The sequence below is a fragment of the Pteronotus mesoamericanus genome, unplaced genomic scaffold, assembly GCF_021234165.1.
Source record: "Pteronotus mesoamericanus isolate MK-2021 breed Mesoamerican mustached bat unplaced genomic scaffold, CSHL_Meso_final contig_24, whole genome shotgun sequence".
NCBI classification, from domain to species: Eukaryota; Metazoa; Chordata; class Mammalia; order Chiroptera; family Mormoopidae; genus Pteronotus; species Pteronotus mesoamericanus.
Genome location: NW_026555100.1, coordinates 29,151,939 through 29,174,515, shown reverse-complemented (window position 1 = coordinate 29,174,515; position 22,577 = coordinate 29,151,939). Strand labels below are relative to the sequence as shown.

General features: G+C 48.0%; 1 protein-coding gene across 1 annotated transcript; it reads right to left on the bottom strand.

The window, feature by feature from the left end:
• Positions 1 to 1,351: 1,351 nt before the first annotated feature.
• On the bottom strand, positions 1,352 to 21,647 carry FFAR4 (free fatty acid receptor 4). The gene is made up of 3 exons (XM_054572473.1): positions 21,081 to 21,647; positions 11,220 to 11,348; positions 1,352 to 1,882 (listed from the first exon to the last, which is right to left on the bottom strand). The coding sequence occupies exons 1-3, from the start codon at positions 21,645 to 21,647 to the stop codon at positions 1,493 to 1,495; spliced, it is 1,086 nt and encodes a 361-aa protein (XP_054428448.1). The 3' UTR covers positions 1,352 to 1,492.
• Between the last annotated feature and the right edge of the window lie 930 nt (positions 21,648 to 22,577).

Below are 22,577 nucleotides of genomic sequence, written 5' to 3'. Positions count from 1 at the left end.
GCAGTGCCCAGCTGACAGCTACGAAATGGGTCAGGACGTGGGGAAGGACACCTCTGTCCTGCGTGTGCAAAGATCTCTGCCTGGTTGCTGGTGTATCAAGGGAACTTGGGAGGCGCCTGGGTCCCCCACCCCAACATGCTTGTTCCCCCACCAAGGAAGCAGGAAACAGGTGCCCGTGAATGGGAAAGCCCTACATGTCATCACACAGAACAGCAGACTGTCAGAGCCCGGCTCTGCCACTTCAGTTTGACAACCCCAGAGATCCAAAGATAGCCACACATGACTTCAAAAGAGTTTTAACTTGTCAAATCTATTAACTAAAGATAAACAAAAAAATCCCTGTCCTCTTGTTCTCAAGCTTGTAAACAGCATAAATCTTACCTCAGAAGAAGCTATTCAAGAAACTCCACAAGCATTGGCAACTACTGGTGCTGATTTACTCGACAACAAAGACCCATTGAGCACCTACTATGTGCCAGGCCCCGAGCTAATGCGCTTTCCAGCCATTGGCCCAACTTCCGCATGATGGCGTGTCCCTTGGTTCTGTTTGGCTTTGGTTTCTTCGCTCTCTTCTCTCCCAGGGATATTTCACAAAACCACAGGCCTGTAAACACCAGCCAATGACCCTCAGCACTGTATCTTCAGGCCCACAGTCCACATCCCTGCATCCAGCTACCTACTCTCCATTTGGATCGCACTGAAATTTCAAGCTTACAGAAGCCTCAAGTACTCTCGGCGCTTCCACCCCCAGTCTTCCCCCATTTTTTGTTGCGTGCTCCACCATCCAACCACTCTCAGGCTACAAATCTAGAAGTCGCCCCTGAATCCTCCCTTTTCCTCCCATTCTGTATCCCGTCCATCAATAAATCATGTTTGCCCCTCCTTCCCAAAGTACGTCACAAGGTTATTTCTCACAACTTCCCAAATATTGGAGTCATCCTGTATTCTCTGATTTCATGATACTGCTTCTCCTAAGAAGGGCCATGGCATTTCTTATAAATGAAAAAAAAGAAAAAGTCATCTTTAACCTTTAAATGTTCCTGGGAAATTCCTCAAGTGTTATTGACAATAATGAATGATCCAGATACCTTGCAAGTCCAGGGTAGGGACCTACAGTAGCTGTGACCCTGGAGAAATCTGAGTCCTGGACCAGTTCCAAGACTCACTTCAGAAACCAGCAAGGTGTGGTTTTATGTATAGGTAGGAGATGTAATTGTTGAACAGTTATAAATAAAAATTTATTAAATTCAATCATATTACAAACACACAGAAAAAGTTTATACTTAAAGGAACCCATAACAAATCCTTTTATAAAGGATAAAATCCTTATACTGAATGATCACCCCTTAATTTACTGGTGCCATAATGTATTTGCATAAGTTACATTTTCTTAAAGCAGGGCACACCGGTGTGGTCCTGGAAATTAACTCCCTTTGAAAACACACCATGGCTGGCCAGAGAGTGATCAGCTCTGCCTCTAGAGAAAAATTAATTAGCTGTAAATAATAGACAGGTCATTTCTTCTGACAGACGTGTCTGTAAACATGGCTCCCTTCTCCGGGAAGAAGTAGCGGCGAAAAATTTTCCTCCATTCGTTCCTAAACAGTGACATATTGTAGAGAATGGGGTTTAGGGCGGAGTTGGCGAACGTGAAGGCCACCACCCAGAAGAAGAGGGATGGCCAGATGACCAGGTCTTGCTTGAAGTTCTGGATCAGGATGAGGAGGATGGTGATGATGATGGGGCTCCACATGATGAAGAAGGAAATCATGAGCAGGAAGAGGGTGCGGAAGAGCCGGAAGTCCTGCTGGGACACCCGGATCTGGTGGCTCTCCGAGTAAGCCAGGCTCACCGTCAGCCTCCTCCTCGACGCCTTGGTGATCTGCAGGAACACAGAGCAGCCAGGGCCGCCATTAACTGCATGGTGTCAGGGAGTTTGGATCCAGGAGCAGTGGAGGGCTCCCGAGTTGGACTCTGCTGCCCCTCCTGCACTGGGGCCATTTTGTGCGGAGAGAGCTCCCTTCTTAGAGGTTTGTTCACCCCTTGGGTGCACTGAAGAAACAGGGTGCCTGAGGGCCCCCTGAGAAATAAGGCAGAAAATCATCCACCTTGTAAATACAGTTGATGAGGGGAAGCGGAAGGCCTGAATGGATGGTGTAGAAGAAGGATAGAAGAACAGAAGCACATTGCTTTCGTCCGAATGCATCCTCCCTGCAAACTCATATGTTAAAACCTACCCCCCAAGGTGATGGTATTAGGAAGTGGGCCTTTGGGAAGCAATGAGGTTACAGAGAGGAAGCGTTCCTGAGTCAAGAGTAGTGATGCTTAGAGTGTCCCTAAGAAAGAGCTGAAGGGATTAAAAAATACAGATTAGCAGTTACATAATAGCCATAGGGATGTAGTCAACAATATTGAAATAACTATGTATAGTGCCAGGTAGGTACTAGACTTAGCTGGGGGGCAGGGGAGAATACTTCGTAAGTTATGTAAATGTCTAGCCACTATGCTGTACATCTGAAAAACTAATATAATGTTGGATATCATTGTAATTAATTTAAAAATTTTAATTAAAAAAGAGGCCTGAAAGAACTCTGTGAGCACTTCCGCCACGTGAAGACACCGTGAGAAGTCAGCTCTCTGCAACGTGGAGGAGGGCCCTCAGCAGAGCCGCACCGGCTGGCGAGCTGGCCTTGACTTCCAGCCTCCACCGCTGTGAGAAATGCATTCCTATTGTTTGTAAGTCGCGCAGCCTGTGGTATTTTGTTATGGCAGTCCAAAGAGACTGAGACGCACATCTTCCCAGCTGTCTCTCTCTCTCTCTCTTTTTTTTTTTTTTGGAAAAAGTGAAGTGTTGATTATATAAAAGCAAACTGTGCTAAAGATACAAACTTAAACAATATGATACCGAAGGGGTCTGGGGTGGGGCTGAGATTCAGCGTTGCTCACAGGTTCCTGCGCGCTGTGCTGCTGGTCTGAGGACCACGCTTGCTGCAGTGGGTCCCATGCCACTCCTGCCTTGTACAGGTGAGGAAATAGGTCCCCAAGGGAGCACTTAGCCAAACCACTTGAAAATAGGAGCATTTGGAAGTGTTCACTTCAGAGAGCAAAGGCTCCCCAGAAGCTGAATCTGTAGGGGAGATAGGGTGGGGCTGTCATTTAAGTGTGACACCCGGGTGCAGGGTGGTGGCCCACCTGGGTGGGTCCGACCTTCCTGGCGGCTGGAAGGCATCCGGTGCTCAGGGGAGCCACACCGGATACGTAGAGCAACCCGGCTTTATGCCTAACTCTAACTGTCCTTCAAGCACAGCTTCAATGGTACCCAGAGTTTTGAGGGATGAGGGGGGCAGGCATTTGGGATGGCAAATAGGGGACAAATCGCTGCACAGTTAACCCAGAATGTGATGGGGCACTGTATGTGTTAGCTTCACATGCTTTGTTCCAGCCTGTGACCTCTGTCCCCAGGGAAGATATCAAGCTCAGAATGTCTTGGCCACATTCATGGTCCTTGCTAACTCCCATTTGCTTAGCCTGGCCCCATGTCCTTCTGCTCTAGTCCCACAGTGGTGTTCACCTGTCTGGAGACTCTAATGGCCACAGATCTCATTAGCTGGCTTTTCTAAGACCCTCCAGTCTCAAGAGGGGAAGTAATTTGAAAGCAATTAGCATAATTTACAGTTTGGACAAGTGTAACTCCAATATCACAGTGGCTTAAGATAGTCCCCTTAGAATACTTCTAACTAGCGAATTAAATGATAGCTGTTTCATTGTTTTATGATTGAATGCAATTGCTTGCTTGCTTCCTTGCCGCAGTTTAGGCCCACCCCTTGGTGATGGAGACAGGGCAGCAGATGCTGAGTGAACAGAGCCCCTTTTTCTCCCTGATGCCCCAACACTGAGAACGGTAGGATTCAGAGTCACTGAGCTTGAGGGAGGGCCAGGCTCTGTGCCATGTTTGTTTCTATAACCTGTCACATTTCATCTTTATAGCTTCTCTTTCGATTGGTACTGTTGTTAAAGTTATTTCGGAGATGAGGGTATTAAATCTCAGGCAATTGGAGTCACTCGTAGAAGGTTACTCCACTGATGACCCTTGGTCAAAGCCAACTTAGTTGAGCTAAAGATGAGCCACATCATAAAAGTCCCCAAAGGGGCTTCCATCCTCTTCAGCACCACCCCTGCCACTGCCTGTTCTGTCGTGTGGCTGCTCAGGAGACAACCCACCATCTCAGACTCACCTGCCCGAGATAACGTCAGCACATCCAAGTCTGGAAGCTGCTGTGTAGAATCAAAGTTAGAACGTGTGTTCAGGTGAAAGCTGGTTAATGAGACTAACTTGGCCAATAAACCTGGGAGAGTAACAGCTGGGCAGGTTGGTAGGCAGGCAGGCTGCAGGGGAATTGCCACCACCCCTGAGTAAGGGTGTCACTCTAGTCCTAAGTGCAGCCTGGTGGGCGCCTGAGGAATGGTTCCAAAAGCAGGGTCACCAGATGTGCTGCCCACGTTGCCCTGCCAAGAAGGATGGAGTCCCTTCCTTCTTGGGTGACTGATGTTGATGAAAGTTCGTATTTATTGAGCACTTAAATGCCAGGTTTTGTATATATCACTTGGTTTAACTCTTTAAGTTCTCCCAACAATTCTGTGACTTAGGTACTTTTGAGGATCCCCATTTTACAGATGAGGAAGCTGAAGCTCAAAGAGATTAAACAACTTGCCTGAGAGTACCCAGCCATTTGCAGAGCTGGCTTCAAACCTTGGTGGTCTGACCAGCTCATACTCTTAAACTAGTTCCTTCCCACCCTCTTTTGTCCCTACCAATGGAAAGCCTCTGCCCAACCCATAACTCCCAACTCTGATGCCAGGAACTCTGAGAAGGCTTCCTGGTTCACCTCCTGCTTGGCCTCTGAAGTGCTTTGTTTCAGGTAGTCACATGGCATTCACCACATATACTATGTGATAGATGTTGAAGTGTCATTCTTACCTCTGAACCCCTGGCTCCCTGGGTGCTGGATAGCCCTGTGGCTTTCTTGTCTGACAATGACTGTGAGCAAACAGACAAAATCGACTGACTCATGAGCCAAGTGGATAAGCGGTTGGGTCTTTTTTTTTTTTAACACTGACTCCTGCTACCTATTTCTTTTGTCCACAGTTCCCACAACTTTCAGGGAGTGAGAAGGAAAACAGGCCCAGCATAATGAAATGGGGATCCCCCCCATCTCTCCTGCCCACATCAGATGACAAGACTAGTCAACAGTTATCCAGAGCTTTAAATGTCCCTGGCATGGGGCAGAATGCTTGGTGTGCTTTTAGATTAAACTAAACACTCAATTAATTTCTGCAGATTAACTTTAATTTTTAAAACGCCTATAGGGTAGGCTTTCTCATTACCCCACCGGGGGCAATGGACAGAGTCTCTGTGAGGTAAAGTGACTTGTGCAAAGCCTCGCAGCCAAGTGGGGGATGTGTACCTCAGGGGGACACCTGAGTTCTTCATCGGGTACATGCTTTAGAGAGAGAGGACAGCGCTCCAAGAATGCAGCCCACAGTCACCTGCATCAGTCACCGAGCACTTGATAAAATGCACCTGCTCGTGTTGTAAGTATAAGGACTGAGTGGGGACATGAACAGAGCAAGGACAATGGGCCAGGTATGGAAGGCCACCAGGGCAGAAAGCCCTGGGTGCCTAGCAATGGGCAAAACTGGAAAAACCAGGACCTTGCCCCCAGGGTAACATTTCTTCCCCTAGAGCTTATCGGTGGTCATGTGGTTTGGACCTCCGACCATTCATGTCACTAGTCATGTGGTTTAGACCCCCTGACTTTTCCTCCCTAGAGATAACGTCTAGGTCTCAGTTGTATTTCAGCTCCAGGCCCAGAAAAGCAGCAAAACGAGACAAGTGACACTGCAGCTGCATCATGACAAGCTGCATTAACTAATGACACTCCTTTGCCCTGGCACGGACCAATCATCAAAGACCAAAAAACTGAAAGGACACACCTGGAGAGCTGATGCATAGTCTGTTGAGATCCTCCCCTGGGGCCTCTCTTAAGAGTGCCACGTGCAAGAGAGAAATAAAAATCTCCAAGACAAAGGACCTGGCATGCATTCCCCTCCAAGGAGCATGCCCATGCCCTTCCCTTCCCCTTTTTCTTCCCCCACAGGAGTATCTCCTAAACTCTAAGGGACCCCATGGGATTTGCAACCAGGGGAGCAGTGGGCAGCGGCCCCTCTTGGGCTTACTCCCTGATCCTGTCTCCAAGGCCCCTTTTCTCTGACTTCTCAGTGAGCCAAAGCGGCCCAGCCTGGTCCTCCGGTGGCTTCTTCTATGCTATGCCCTTCCTTGTTTCACTGTCCTGAGTGTGCTTTGGCTGTGGCCAATAAATTCTTGCTTTACTGCGCTTTGTCTCTTGACTGAAATTTTTCCTTCCGGAAGACAAGAACTGAGTTCTCGCCGTCTTGCTGGTCACACTTAGACCCAGCTTCAGACACTCCGATTCTGTGGGCCAGGGCAGGGCCCAGAAATCTGCACTTTTCATAAATTCCCCAGGTGATTCTCGCTCACTGCAGTGTGAGAACTGCTGATCTAGGACAGCAGGCTTGACATTCCCCCAGACCTTTGAAGAGAGTCGCCTTTTAAACTGAGACTCACTGCCTTCATCTGAAGGCCGTGAGGGAAACTTCTCTCCACCTCACCCCCTTTGCCACTGCGTGCCACCAGACCGTCCTGCTGACAGGTGGGTGCCGAGAGCGGCCGCCCCCCTCTGACGCAGCTCAGGTCCCTGGGCACTGTGTCTCCTTGAGGGCTGCCGGGTCAGTCAGCCACCTCCTGATTAGAATCATCCTAGCCTCCCTCTTCCCAGAGGGCCTGCCTCCTTTTCCATCATCAGCAAATGGGCCTCGAAGCTGGGAAATGAGGGTCAGGAAAATGAGGCTTATGGAGAAAAGGCCAGCATTGTACCCATAAACAGGCTATCTAGCACCCTCACGTTTCGCTGAAACAGATTTTCTTTCTCAGGTAAGCTCTTAGAAAAGTTTTTTCCAGCTTTAAGCCATAACTCACTCCCATGCAATAAATAAGTACTGAGCCCCTACTATAGGTCAAGAACTCTTACAGGTGCTGGATCCTTGCCCTGCCCACCCTGCACTTCCATTCTGGTGTGTAGTAGGGAATGGGGAGGGGGGACAAGAATCATACAAATTGTCGCAAAGGGTAGAAGCATGACATCTTGCCATGGCAGTGGTTGCTGGGTGACAACATAAACCAAGCCCCAACAGCTAGCATTGACAGCCTGATCGAGAGTACTTGGGAGTGGCTGGGAGACTCCTTCCCTGGGAAACCGTTGATTGGAAAAAGCCACTACAGCTGTGTTGCATGGCCGAGTCAGGAGGGAAGGGAGACCAGGGAAGGCAGAGGGGTGGATAAGGCCACTCCCCTGAGCCCATGAAGCTGCCCAGGAAGGGGAGAGCCCAGGTGACGTCTGCTCTCACCCTGACCAGGGCAGAACCAGCAACTAGGTGGGGACTTTAGAGCAGCTTCCCAAAGGAGATTCATGGAGCACCAGTCCAGAGAGATGCTCCGTGGGGAGTAGAGCCCTGAGGTCGGATTTGGCCTCGCTGCCTCCTCTTTCCCTGTGTTAGAGATTCCCAAAGCACATCAACCTAATAAAGCCTCTGAGAGGTCCTGCAGCGAAGAAACTCATTTCACTTTGACTAACCTAGCATGTCCCAAACTCATTTGATCACAGAACCCTTTCTAATACCTAACATTCCATGGAGCTCTAAAGAGGGCTTTAGGGCAGACTCTGATTTAGGGGGGAAAGAGATCAGGGTGATTTGTGAGAAGCATTTCCTGGGCCTAGAGATGGAACCTGGGTTAGACGCAGTAGTGACAAGTGAGAGGTAGGGCTGGGGGCGGAGGGGTAGGTGGTGCAGTTCTGTGTTCCATGGCTTCAAATGATTTGCTAATTGTATCTCTGTGAACATAGCTAATTAATATTGGTATTCAACTGATTTTACGGTTATGCTCTTCATAGAAACACTCAGCAGGAAAGCTGATTCAGTGTCTCTGAGTATGAATATCTTCAAACAGGGAAAGAGGCGCACCATGGAGGCCTGCGCAGACCCTCCACCCACTTGGCAGCAACTCACCTGCTCCCAAGTTACTGGCCTGGCAAAGCCACAGGTGCAGCATGAGGACAAAAGTTATAGTTTTCCTGGGAAATGGGCAACAGTTTTGCTAGTGAGTGGGAAGTAATTTTTTTAAAGTGTTATATTTGCATTAACATTGTGATTTTCAAACATTATCATATGTGCACTCTCATTTTGTTGTGTTAAATCATCTACTGGGGCTCATTTAGCTCCAGAGAAAACTGAGGCTTATACTAGTTAAGTGACTTGCCTAAGGTGACACATAATAAAGCTTGGACTGGAACCCAGGTCTTAGGACTCTTCATCCAGTGATTTTTCCCACCATCCAACAGGGGAAGGTACTGCTGACCTCTTCAGTGTGTTGCTCATTCAATGAAGGTTTACTGAGCACTTACGATAGATAATCCAGGCCCCTGTTCTAGGCACAGGGCTATACCAGAAAGCAAAGTCTCTGCCTGCCTGGGGCTTGCTTTCTAATGGGAAAGACAGGTAATATACAGATAACTACACATAAATGGGATATGATAGGGGTTGTAAGTGTTTTGAAAAGAATCACATAAAGAGAACTAGAGAATGAAGGGGAGTCTCTCTAGGAACCGCCTTTTGAATAGAGACCTACATGAAGGGGAGGAATGGCCCATGCAGGAATTTGGGGATGAGATCCAGGAGATGAAGAGGCAGGTGCAAAGGCCCTGAGGCAGCACTGTGTTGGCCGATGTGAGGAGCAACCCCAAAGCCAACATGGACACGAGAGGGCAGAAGATGAGATGAGAGGAGCAGGCAAAGGCCAGACCGCATCAAGCTGTAAGGAGGTGTCCTCTCATCTAATTCATCACTTTCCAGATTCTTTGCATAGAAACCCATGGCCAGCCTTTGGTTTTTCCTGTCACAGACCCCAGGATAGCTTCTGGTTGAAACAGAATATCTATCATGACTCGCAGTTGTGAAATGGTGCCCTAAATAATGGGTCAAAAATATCATTTAGATCCCACGACTTTCTTTACACCTCCCCCAACTCATCAGGGCTCTTGAGGCATCCCAGAATGTTTCCAGGTGGGCGCTGCCTGAGAAAAAGATAAAGGGTGAAGGGGTGGGTACAAAACTTTTCCGTGGAGTAAGTCACCCTTCCTCAGCAGGCAGCTGAGAAGGAGGAGACATGAGTGAAAGGAGAAGACCGGAGCCCTCTTGGTTTCTAAGAAACTCTGGGCCAGACTGTCTTATACTGGGTTTAAACATTGATACTGCTGCTTATGAGCTGTGGGACTGTGGGCAAGTTGCTTAACCTCTCTGTGTCTTGGTTTCCTCATCCGTCATTCTTAGTAGGATTAAGTGAGCTAGTCCCTAACGCACTATAAACACTACACAAATATTTGTTAAATAATTTTTTTAGCCCTAGCTGGTGTGGCTTAGTGGATTGAGTGCCAGACTGTGAACCAAAGTGTCGCTGATTTGATTCCTGGTCTGGGTACATGCCTGGGATGCTGGCCAGGTCCCCAGTAGAGGGAGCATGAGAGGCAACCACACACTGATGTTTCTCTCCCTCTCTTTCTCCCTCCCTTCCCCTCTCTCTAAAAATAAATAAATAAAATCTTTTAAAAAATAATTTTTAATTATTTCTACATTTCTCTTCATTTTCCCCTCAGTTCTGTTCTTTTAACATAATGATAACAGCTAACAGTTACACAGCCCTTACACGTGCCAGGCCCTATTGCAGGCTCTTTACAGACCTTAACTCTAGGCCTGAACTGGCCTCGTACCTTTGAATAGCCCCAGGTTGGGTGGGGGAGGGGCCACTTAAAGGAGGGCCAGATGTCAGCTAGTGGGGGATAGTCTAGGGAATAACATGGGAAGGCCATCTCCCACCGGACCCTGGGATCAGCAGACCCAGGTGGAGGCTGGCCTGGCTTTGGGTTTTGTGCATCTAAGAAAGTGACAGATCCTCAGCTACTTCTTTGTAGGGCCATGAAAGTGGCCAGAAAGCAAGCAGGACTTACAAGTTCCCACTTCCATATCCTTGTTTATCAGATGACCCATGACATGCTATAAAACCAAGATTCAACAACTGTAAACCTCTGAGAGGACTCAGGCTTTGCATTAAACCTTCTCAAACAAGCACGAACGCACATACACACTATTTGCCTGGGCCGGCACCGTACCTGTAAACAGGCTGCCTTCAGAGATAAGAAACGGGCTGGCAGGTCTTTTTTCATATCCCTGTCCATGCTTGCTGCAAAGGTAAAGGCCATGTCCTGTTTCAGCCCGCTTTTGAAAGGCCCATTTCTGGGGTGGGGGGTGGGAAGGGCAGCAGCTGGAAGGTGACTTGGGGGAACTTCAGGTAAGGTTCTGTTTCTTTACTGTTTCTGGGAGACGCTTTGGGTGTGTGGTCAGTTTGCGAGCTGTGCGTGTATGCTGGGTGTGCTTTTCTGTGTGTATATTACACTTCAATAAAAAGTTTTAAAAGTGTATAATCTATCACTACATTACTGTGTGGTAGGGAAACAATGACACAATTCAAAAGCCCATAAAATCAATTATGTCACAGCTGTATGACGGAGACCATCAAGCCATTAAAAATAATGAGGCAGAGTTAAAGGAACTGATATGGGAAGATCTTATGATACAATGAGAAATGGAAAAAGGAAGTTAAGAAACAGTATTATCTCAGATCTGAAAAAAAGTGGTGTCAAACAATGACAAATAGTTAACTTTTGACCGTTTTATATTGTTTATCTCATATATAGAATAAAAGTATGTGCATATGCAAATTTATGAGAAAAATAACCTGAAAAAACATACAGTGAATTGTTAACAATGGGGGTAATGCTGATTTTTAGTTTCTGAGTTACACTTTTCTGTATTTCTTTAATTTTTTGTAATAGATTTGTATTTAGTGATTAGTGAAAAATAATAACAATTATAAAGGTATAATTTTTTTGTACAGGGTAGATCTGGTCAGGTAACCAGAATGGACTAGCGTGGATTCTAAGGTAACTTCTGACCCAGAAATGCTAAGATTCTACCTGAAATACCCCAAGCCGAAGTGAACTTCAGCTGCAGTCTGAAAGTAAACGTACCTGTAAAATTTTGGAGTAACTGATCACAATGAGTAGTCCAGGCACCAAGAAGTTCAGAGTAACAAATGACACATCCCACGAGATTTCTCCGGCAATGCTGGGCCAAACCAGTGTACAAATCCAAATTTCCTAATCACAAAAAGGAAGAGAAGGTCATTTCAATGCTGACTTCTTATTTGGCCTTTAGCTCAGTCCCAGATGGGGGTCACCTGGCACTGCTACACTGTTGTGTTAGGTTCACGGCCACACACTGGCATGACAAGACATCTTAGAACCCTTTCCACTGCCCCACTTACAAATGATTTGCCTCTGACCTCAGAATAACCATAACTATTATTCCCATTCTCCAGGGAGTCAGTTCCCAGGCATGAGCCCAGGCCCAACGCTCCTTCCACTTCCCTACACTGAGCTGCAAAGAGCCTTTGAGCTTTCACTTCTAAGTTCTTCATTTGACAGGTGAAAAAACTGACCCCTGAAAAGTTCTGTTCATTGGAAGTGACATGCTACACACAGCATATCCAAACAAGGAACAAGGTTTCAGGGCATTGGCACTATATATGATTGAGGCAATAGGGTCCATGTTAAGGCATTAATGTGTTTATCTGGGGCATGTTCAAACATCTACAAAGGGTCAGGCTGCATCAGAGAAGGGCATGGCTTACTCCGAGACAATGCTGGCGCCCAGTCTTGGCAGCTCTGCCCTTGCATGCCTCTCCTCCAGAGGAGCGCGCTGAGCTCCAGAGCAAGATGCAGCCATACTTCTCTCTCAGTTCAAGAAGTAAAACCACTGGAATGTGGCAGGAGAGTCTGAAGGTTTGTGGTCTTGCTGCTACCACTGTGTTGTGTTGAATTCAAGTATTTGGCACTAATACTAACCCCCAAACAGTGGGGACCTTACTGAATAGTTATTAAGAGATGCTGCAACAATTTCTACTGATGAATAAACAGGTCAATGAAGAGTCCTATCTCTCTCTCTCTCCCCTCTTCCTCCCAAACACAAATGTCCTGTGCTGGTTTGACTATTGGAACAAAACTGTTTAGAAAACAAATTGCCCTTCCATACATGTAGAATAGACTTTTAAGAGCACATTTGTGTTAAAAGACCACATTATTGATTTTTGGTGAACAAGGCATCTTAACCAATGTCCAGAAGAAATATTATCAACCATATCCTCATTCATTCCTTCATTCATTCAATATTTATTGAATGCTATGCTAGGCAAAGGCAAAGAATTTTTATCATTTCCCAACATGTATCATCATTAGGTAGTCAAACTCAAAATACAAACAGTCTCTTCTTTTGCTATTTAGCATTTACAAAGCACTTAGTCTGTTCCAGGCAGCACCTTATATACATTATCTCATTGAATGTTCACAACAATCTCATTGAAATGCATTATTATTATTTTACCCAGTACACAGAGAAGGAAACTAAGGTTAAGACATATCCTTCAAAAATAATTGTCTGTAAGACTAATGATGCAGTCCTTTTAAATCATACAATATTTTCCCTAAACAGCTAAGGCCCACCAAGAAAACTCTAAGGCAAGTGAAGCAGAGAAGAATGATTTAATTATACCTGTACCTTGAGAGGTAGGGGGCTGAGAATATCGCTTCCTTTACCTATTTTGTTTGAATGGCTCGCAAATACACTAGGCATTCCCAAAACTTGCTCCTCCATCCCATCCCCGCTGTCCACACCTGATGGGAGAAAGGTTATTAGATATTCCTAGATTTTGGTGACTGGAAAGAAACTTGTGTCTCTCAAGGATCTTCTGAATACTGGCAGCAGGTGAGCACAGCCATTTAGACAATCCATGCAGCCTTTGCCTGTACTCAGCCCCCCGCTCACCATGGGCTCCTCATTCTACAGCACTGCAGGGCAACATGTCCCGACAGATGTGCTGAAGCAATAAATAGGAAGGAACAGGTTGCGGCCTGACTGTGACTTGGTCTCTAGTTCCTATGCTTGTGCAGGGAGGCCAGAAAAACAGATGACCCCAGAACCATTTCCTGAAACTCCCAAGAGGCCCCAACTGTTTTCAAAAGCCTTTTCCAGTCTGTCAATCAAAATCTCTCCAAGCTTAACAAGGTTTTGTAGAAGAATGTGGAAAGACAGAGAAAAACGTTCTCCCTCCATAAGAGCAAAAAAAAAAAAAAAAAAAAAAAAAAATCCCTAAACAATGTGCCTGCATTATTCTAATGTTGTTGATGAAACTGTGTAGGTATAAATAAACAACTACATACATAGGTATATATCTATGCATGTACCTACACACACAGAGCAAAAAAGAATGGAAGGACGCACTCCAGAAAATGAACAGTGCCTGCCTCTAGGTGAGACTCTTGAAGTATTTTTAAATTATTTTGGCTTAACTGAGTTATCCAAATTTTCTGTAATCTGTCTATATTACTTTAAAAAAAAAGATTTTATTTATTTGTTAGAGAGGGGACGAGAGGGAGAGAAACATCAATGTACGAGAGATACATCTATAGGTTGCCTTTTGCATACCCCCCACGGGGGATCTGGCCTGCAACCCAGGCATGTGCCCTGACTGGGAATTGAACTGGTGACCTTGTTCACAGGTCAGTGCTCAGTCCACTGAGCCACACCAGCCAGGGCTCTATTACTTTTATAAGAGCAAAAAATGTCAGTAAAAGTTAATCCTTAAGAGAAATGATGATCAAACATGAAACATAGATGACCATGATAGTGTAGCAAAACTGACCAGCCATTTTTTCAACAAAGACAATGAACCTGTCTCAGGAAGCCACCTAAATGCCATGCGTCTGATGAAGATGCTCTTTTCCCTTTGATATGTGGCACCCATTCCGGGCACATAGTGTGATAAGGAAGTAAGATAAGAACTCTGCACAGCATGGCCGCACATGACCTAGGAGGCTGGCTGGCCTGTGTGGACTAAAGGACTTACATGCTCTTTAGAAGAACTCGTAAAGTATCATTGGTTAAATGCAGTGTTTATTTTCATTTAAATATTTAAAAAAAGATAACAAGCACCAGGCCCACCGTCAGAGATCTAACTTGGTATTATAATTTTGTTTCTGAGGAAAATCTATTTAACTTAAGTTGTTTTGATTCTAGGTATTCTTTCCCAGGCTCTGACTTACAGGAGTTCGGCAGTGAGTCAAATCTGCAAGGTGGGGGGATGAGTGTTAAAATATTCTCTGCCCATTTGAAATGTTTCCTGATTTTAAAAAGGACATTTGAAAACCCAAAGTGCTAGGCCTGTTTTTCTACTGGGCCACAGGAGGAAAGCTGGCTGAGTCAACAACAGCGGCCTTTAATTTGTTTGTTCAACCACTTATTGACCCACGCCATGGTGGCTGAGCCACTGTGAGGCCACAGTGAGCCTGGGCTTGGTCTCTACCCTCAGGGAGACTACGATGGCATCACAAAGGGAGAGGCTCTAGGAAACTCCAGTGCAGAGCAGTGAGCTGGAAGCGCCCAGAGACCTGCAGGTGGCGGAGAGAGAGGAGCCACCTGGCAAGGTGGCAACCTGAGGGCTTGCGTGAGCTGCGTCTGAGAGGATGGGGCTTCAGCCAGGAGAACGGAGAAGCCGGAGCTCAGAGTCAGGACCAGAAGGGATGAGGGAGGAGTCCATGTACAACATGGTTGAGTGCGGTTAAGTGTGACCTGTATCCTCTGCAGCCCAACCACCACCCCTCCCTGGCGCGCTCATTCATTTCCGTGGCTTCTTGTAGATGATGCTGAAACCCACTCTTTCAGCCCAGTCTTCTCCTGAACCTCAGACTCATCCCAGTGCCCTGAGGACATCTCTGCAGGATGCCTCACAGGCCTGTCAAAGTTCCAGTGTCCCACTCCCACAAGGTCCCACCTCCTGCAGTCACTGACTCAGGTTGGAGCGCTGTTCCCCACGCTGCAGGAAACCTGAGTATTTGCCTTCTGCCTTCCTTCTTTTCCCTCCCCACTACGGGGGAACCCCTAAGTTCTGCCTAATAGCTATCTGACTCACCTGCGTATCTCATTCTCGCTGGGTGGACCTGGCCCTTCTCCAGCTGGCCCTTGCCAACCCTTCTAGCACAATCTCTTGCTGACTGTGGGCTATTTCCTCTGCCTGTAATGTTCCTTCAGTCCCCCACATCCTTGTCTGGCTAGCTGCCTCACCTCTTCACACTCCAGTGGGTATTGTTCTTTTCTAAGAAGGCTCCCCTGTGGATAGGGACATGTTTCAACCCTCACTGCTCAGTGGCTGCGTTCTCCCCCCACTGATTGACTTACATGCATGTGCCACCTGATTCCAGCTGTTTCCTGTCTTGGGGATCCCTTTGTAAATCATTCTTCCTTCCTCATCTCTTCAAACAAAGAAAAAAAAATGGAAGTCTTCAAAGTCATTTTTAGAAACTCAGAATCTGCCCTGGCTGGTGTGGCTCAGCGGGTTGAGTGCCAGCCTGCGAACCAAAGGGTCACTTGTTTGATTCCCAGTCAGGGTGCATGCCTGGGTTGTGGGCCAGGTCTCCAGTAGGGGGCGCATGAGAGGCAACCACACATTGAGGTTTCTCTACCTCTCTCCCTCCCTTCCCCTGTTTCTAAAACTAAAGTTTTTAAAAAAGAAAGAAATTCAGAATCCGTATTGGATATCTGCTTTCCTATCAACTTATGAAAGAAAGGAAATACCAATGCAAGAGATGGACTTACTTTTTTTATATCTCAAAAGCACCCTTTAATGTTAACAAAGACAAGCAAGCTGTTTGTCTCCTCAGTCAACTCACGCTCAGTAGAGACAAGGCGCCACTATCGGCCTGGTAGTAAACCAGGGTAGGGTGGAGCAATGGGACCAAGGGCTACTGAGGAATTGTGAACTCAAGAAAATGACACCAGGAGGAAGAGACTGACCTGGGCTAAATTCCAGTTCCGACTTTTGCCTGCTCTGTGATGTGAGGCATTTCTATCTCCAGGAAACAATCGTAAAAACACCTCCTCATGGGACGGAATTGTGCCAGTGTCCAGGACTATCTGTGTGTTCAATAAACGCACCTTCTTGAAGAGAAGGACAGTGTCTTGGTCATGTGACCCATGGTGAGGCCAGGGGGAGGGGCGCTTAGTAAATGTTTGTAGAATAATGGGCAGCACATTCTGGCCCGGTGGACAATCCTCCCCACCTGCCAGTGAGGGTCACCGCCCCGCCCGGGCCACAGCACACAAAGGCAGGAATCTCGCTGGAACAGGCTGAGCTGACCTGGCCGAGATGTCTAAGTTACTAGGATGTGTCCCCCCTGTTAAAATGGCAGTCTGTTATTTCACAGCAATAAGAAGAATTACAATGTTTGGAGAATGTTTAAAATATTTATAACCAAAGATAAGGAAACTAATAATAGCTGGCAATTCTTGAGCGCTTAACTGTGTCTGTACCAGATGCTGGCCCATTTACTGAACATTAGTCCCCATGACAATCCTATAAAGTTAATATCTGTTATCATGACCGTTTTGCAAATGAGGAAAGAAGTATAGCGAGGCCGGACCGCTTGCCTCTGTCACGCGGCTTCTAAATGGCAGAGATAGGATTCAAACTCAGAATGTTTGACTCCAAAGCCTGCACATGTAATACCAAATTTTGTAGCATTTTCCAGAAAGTCTGTTATTTCACCCTCCCTTCAGAGAAGTTTTAGAGAGTCTGGTCATTCTGGGCTGCCGGGCCTCCACTGCCCAGGTGGACAAAAGTAACCACGTTCCTGATTTGGTGGGGGTTGGGGGTGTGGAGTCCAGGTAAGCAGGAAGCTCCCAGGCCAGCCCTCCTTGAAGGGAGGGAGCCAGCCTGTACGCAGGGTTAGTTAGTTCATTCTCTCCACCTGTGGTTTGGGTAGGAAAATGTCCCCCATCCAAAACCTCCACATTTTGTGTCCAAGTGGGAGGGGGCAGGCCAAATCTACAGCCAGGAAGCAGGGAGAGAGGACAGAGAAAACAAACCTTGGCTAATTTTAATGTGGGATTCAGTTCAGTCTAGACTAGATCCTTTTCTGTCTCTCTCTCTTTTTTTAAATGGCTACACTCTCCTTTTTCCCATTTCTCATTTTTTTCAACTTCCTTTTTTTAATCCTTGCCTGAGGATTTTTGTAAAATATTGATTTTAGAGAAAGAGGAAGGGAGAGAGACATCAGTGTGAGAGAGGAACATCTATTGGTTACCTCCTGTAAGCGCCTGGACCAGGGAGATCAAAATCGTAACCTAGGTATGTGCCCTGACCAGGAATCAAACCTGCAGCCTTTTGGTGTACGGGATGATGCTCCAACTAACGGAGCCACCTGGCCAGGGCTCAACTTATTTCTTAAACCACTAAGCCTGTTTGCCCACCTATAAAACGAGATGTTTCCTGCATGGTTAGGCCACAGCCTTTCAGGGCCCAGGGCTGTTCCTGTTTGATGGCTTGCTTTACTGGCAGGTGTATGTGTGCGGGGGTGGGGGGCAGGGCATAACACAAAGGGGGAAAGACAAAGAGGATGCAGAGCTGGAAAGGACTGTCAAGTTTTCATTACAAGCTCCATCTCCCCACCCCGACCAGTTTTTGTGAACAGGCTCTGGTTGTCAACTCACCTGGCCCGCCATGGTCGGAGGTGTTGTGCGGGCCTGTTCTTTCCCTGTGGCTTTGTCCAAATCCCTCTCCTACGGCTCTGAAGACCTAGGATGTGTTTCAATATTAAAACAAGAGGGTCTGTGTGCCCTTCCCGAGGGGGACAGAGACACGGCCACCACAACACAGATCTCCATGGAAGCACCTGCAATACAACTCTGGTCATTTGGGAAGTGAAATGCAAGGGGCTTTGACCCCGTCAAGATGCTCCACCAGGGGTAAAACATGGAGCGGAAAGGCATGGGAAGTCCCCCATCTGTGTGAAGACCTTTTGTTCAAACAGCTGCTGGCATCCCTGTGGGCGAGCCGCTCTAGTCTGGGCTTTTGGCCTGGAGGTGACAGGAGCCTCATTTTTTTAGCTTTGACAGTTAAGTAGGAGTGTACCTAACATAATTGTAAAGGGGAGAGGCACAAGATACACCTCTGGAAACTAAGATACCCCTAAGATATATTCTATTTGATCTTTAATTTCCTGAGTGTCATTTTTTTTCCCCATAAGAAAAAAAAGGGCGGGGATGGCGGGGAGGAATCTCTCAAGTTCTGTGAGAAATACAGAAATAATGTAATTCAGTGAAAGAATAACTTTTAAAAAAATCAAAAGACTGATGGTAGAATCCCAGGTCCAAGCTGATCCAATCGGTCTGGGGTGAGGCCTGGTCCTCTGCTTGTTTGAGAGGCATCTATGTGACCCACCTTGATCCTTAGGTGTATCTGTGCAGAGGAGAACAAGCCTGCCCACCAAGCTAGGGTCCTCGATCTCCCCATATCAGTGAATGGCACCTACCAATGCAGCTAAACCCAGCTTTTCTGGCCCCACTTGAAGAAACATGACACAGGCTTATGGGAAGGGGACCCAAAAAAAACCAGGATTATCTTCTGGAGGGCAGGCCCCTTGCAGTACAGGCTTCTCCTGCTAGGTGAGTGTTCTAGGAACCCATCTGTATCAGTGTGCCAGCTGGCATTGTTGTGAGAGGCTGCGTTAGGTTTCAGGGAATTTTTTTTGAAGCCTTTTCAATGCGTGTTTGCCCATTTCATGATGGGTGATTTACAAATGTACCTGCCCACACTCTGCTGAGGTTTCAGCAGTTTTTGACCAAAAATGACGTGACCCCTGTTGTCCCACTCTCCCTACTCACAGATCTCAACCCTAGTGACATTTTTGTTTCCCCGGAAGAAAAAGTCCTTAAAGGGAAGTGTTTTGCTGATATGGAAGAAGTGAAACAGAAAATGGCAGAAGCACTAAAAGGCATCAAGACCGATGAGTTCAAAAACTGTTTTGAGCAGTAGCCCCAGCTGGCATGGCTCAATGGATTGAGCGCTGGCCTGTTAACCGAAACGTCACTGGTTCAATTCCCAGTCAGGACACAGGCCTGGGTTGCAGGCCAGGTTTCCTGTTGGGGGCCTCTGAGAATCAACCCCCTGATTTCTCTACCTCTCTTTCTTTCTCCCTTCCACTCTTTCTAAAAATAAATAAATAAAATATATATATTTTAAAAAAACCTGTTTTGAGCAGTGGAAAAATGTCTCGATAGGTGTATTGCATCAAATGGAGAGTACTTGGAAGGTGACTGAAGTTTAAATATGTAAGAACAAATACACAATTTTTATAAATAAAATCCAGGTTTTTGGGGGTCCCCCTATACATATTCTTTGATCAAGTGCTCCAGTAGGCCTGAGACAGTTTCTGCCTGTTTGTCACGAAACAAAACAAGCAAGCAAAACCCCACGATGTATTCCACACAAGACATAAACTACTAGGAAAGAGACTTTTAGGATTGATTTGCGTTAAAAAGAAAAAAAGAAAAAAAGGTACTGTTTACACAGGATACTCCTCCACCCCCAATAAAGGGCCTGTGTGACAGGCTGGGCAGGGTTAACCCCCGGAGAAGCCCACCTCTGTGTCCAGGCTCTGGGCTCCGTAGTCAGAGGCATCCCGTAGTCAGATCCAAAGCTGAGCATTCATCTCCAAAGCTGAGCCTGGAGCGAGGAGGACTCACACCTTCCCCTAAGGTGCTCAGACCTAGGTCATTTCCCTGCTCCTCCCTGCAAGGTACGGAAAGACTAACGCACCGGGGATGACAGCCACAACCGCCGGGCACTGTCCTCTACCCCTGCCCGCCCGCGCCCAGGGCCGGGGTCGCGGAGTGAATCGCCGCTCGCAAACCGGCCGCGGCGCAGGAGGCTGGCAACGCAAACAGACCCGCGTCCGTGATTCTGCTGCGCGGAACTGGGGTGGACCCGAAACAATGTCATGAGTGGTCCGCAGAATGTTTTCTATTTTTTAATTTTTATTTATTAAAGAGTGGGGGGTGAGAGGGAGGAGGGAGAGAGAGACTTGTTGTTCCACCTGTTTACGCGTTCATTGCTTGATTCTCGTCTGTGCCCTGACCGGAGGACTGATCTGTCGGGCCAGGGCCGCAGAACCTTTTTTAGATTATGGATCCTTCCTCCCCACTATCCTAATGACAACTGGGGGCGTGGTGCCCCAAATAAATCTCATGCGTTCAGCCTCTGGAATCTGCGGAACACTTCGGGTGCCCAAGCTGTTCTGACACCGCGCGTCATCCAAAGGTCCTAGGACAAGATCCCGTGGTTTAATCTATTCCTTCCATCTTGCAGCTGGCAAAGTTGAGGCTCCAGGAGGGGAAATCACAACCCCCCTAGAAGCAGTATTGAGTCGGGGTCCCTAGGTCTCTAACTCCCTTTCGCCGGGGCCCATTCACACGCACCTGCCCGCGGGGTCTCACGGCAGAACACTGCCCCGCTCGCACTGAATCTGCTGACCACGACTTCAGCTCCTCCTCGCCCTAAGGGTGAGACAGCCTGAGCGCGTTATGCCTCTGCCTCGGCTTCCTCTCCTCTAGAGTCGGTGTGATAAGAGTACTGTCGCACCCCGAGAAAGCAGACTTTACATATAAGGCGATTAGCCACCCCGAATCCCCTATGTTCCGTCTGGCTGGCTGTTAAGGCCCCATCCTCCGTTATTTCATTAATTTTGCAATGGAGCGTCAGTGCAATTTACAGGCATTTGGGGGACTCCTGTTACAGCGTTTTGGTGGGGGTTTACGGGACCCACATCGGAGGGGTGTAGTGAAATTTAAGAGCTAAAACTTCCCAGGGCCAGGCACAGTGTCTGGAACACTGGTTAAGGGCAACCATGGACCTATAATGTTGTTGTTAATATTCATCCCCGGTTACCGTTTCCTTCGGTCCCCACCTGCCAGCCCGCCGCGGACAGCGGCCCGGCGCTCACCTGGTCGGAGCCCGGAAGCCGTTGCGGGACGACTTGGAAGAAGACGCAGAGGGGCAGCGCGGCGAGCGCCGAGTAGCCCCAGATGAGGGCGAGGAGCGCCGCCCGCGCCCGCCGCCCCGGGCCCTGCACGCCGCGCTGCAGGTGCACGATGCACACCAGGCGCTCCAAGCTGACGGCCGCCAGCGTGAGGATGGTGACGCTGCCGCTCAGGCTCATCACGTAGAAGAGCAGATGGCAGGCGACCGGGCCCAGCACCCAGGCCTCTGTCCAGCGCACGGCCAGCACGATGGGGATGGCGCTGGTGAAGAGCAGGTCCGCGCAGAAAAGGTTGAGCACCAGGCAGGCGGTGGTGCCACGGCGCCGTCGGCGCGCCACCAGCACCAAGGCGCCCACGTTGCCCAGCAGCGACACTGCAAAGACCAGCGCCAGCACGACGGTTTCCACGGTGCTCAGTACCAGCCGGTGGTCGCCCTTGACTTCGGAGAAGAAGGGGAAGCGGGTGCGGTTGGCCCGCTCCAGGCTGCGCAGGGGCCCGATGCCCGCCGCCAGTGCGCAATCAAGGGCCATGCCCGGCGCCCGGCGGCCCGCAGCTGTCGGCGAGCGCGCTCATCTGGGAGGTGACTGAGCGCTGGGGCAGGGAAAGAGGGAGGGAGGCGGTTGCGACATCTCCTCTCTGACCCCCTCCCGCCGGAGGAGCGCCGGGCGCTGGGCGTAGCGAGCTGAGCTCCGGGCGTGCGGGAACGAGGAGGTGCCGGGCGACAGCAACTGGAAACACCCTCGCTGGGCAGGAGGCGGTGGCCTAGGCAGAGGTTTCACGGCTACCGGCAGGTTTGGAAGCGCCCGAGGGGCCAAGACACCCCATCCAGTGAGCACTCAGAATCCCTCACGGGCCTCTCCAGCCTCTTTCGTCCTGAGGTGGCACCCGACGTGCTGAAGCCTTTAACCCATCGATTTAGCCAAAGTCGATTGAGGAGTGTCAGAGCTGGACTTTGGAGATCATTTTGGCCTGCGCTGTTCAGGCTTCAGCAAAGAAGCCCCACGGGTCTGGGGGTAAATCCCAAAGCACCTTTTTTTTTTTTTTGAGGAGGGAGTGATAAGGGGAGAATCTTTTTGTTTTATCTTTGCTTGATAACACGTGCCTTTGAGGGGAGCGTTTCATCTCTCTTTGCCCCCAATTTTTTTTGTTAATATATAAAATGGAAATAATAAGACGTTTCACTGGGTAACTATGAGGACCACATAAAAAGCTTACCACAACCCTTGACACATAGTATTTGCCCATGAAGGGTAATCAATGGTTAGTTACTGTAATTAAAACACATGTAAACTTTGCATTCTGAGCAATGATATAAAATGTCTTCATATAAAAAGAGTAATCTTGAATAAACTTGGCACCCCATAAAGACATTCCAAGGCTTTCAGGTGCACACACCAGCTGTGGATGCACCTTATGCACCTCAGGCACCCAGTTTGACAAGCAATGGGCAATCAAGCCCC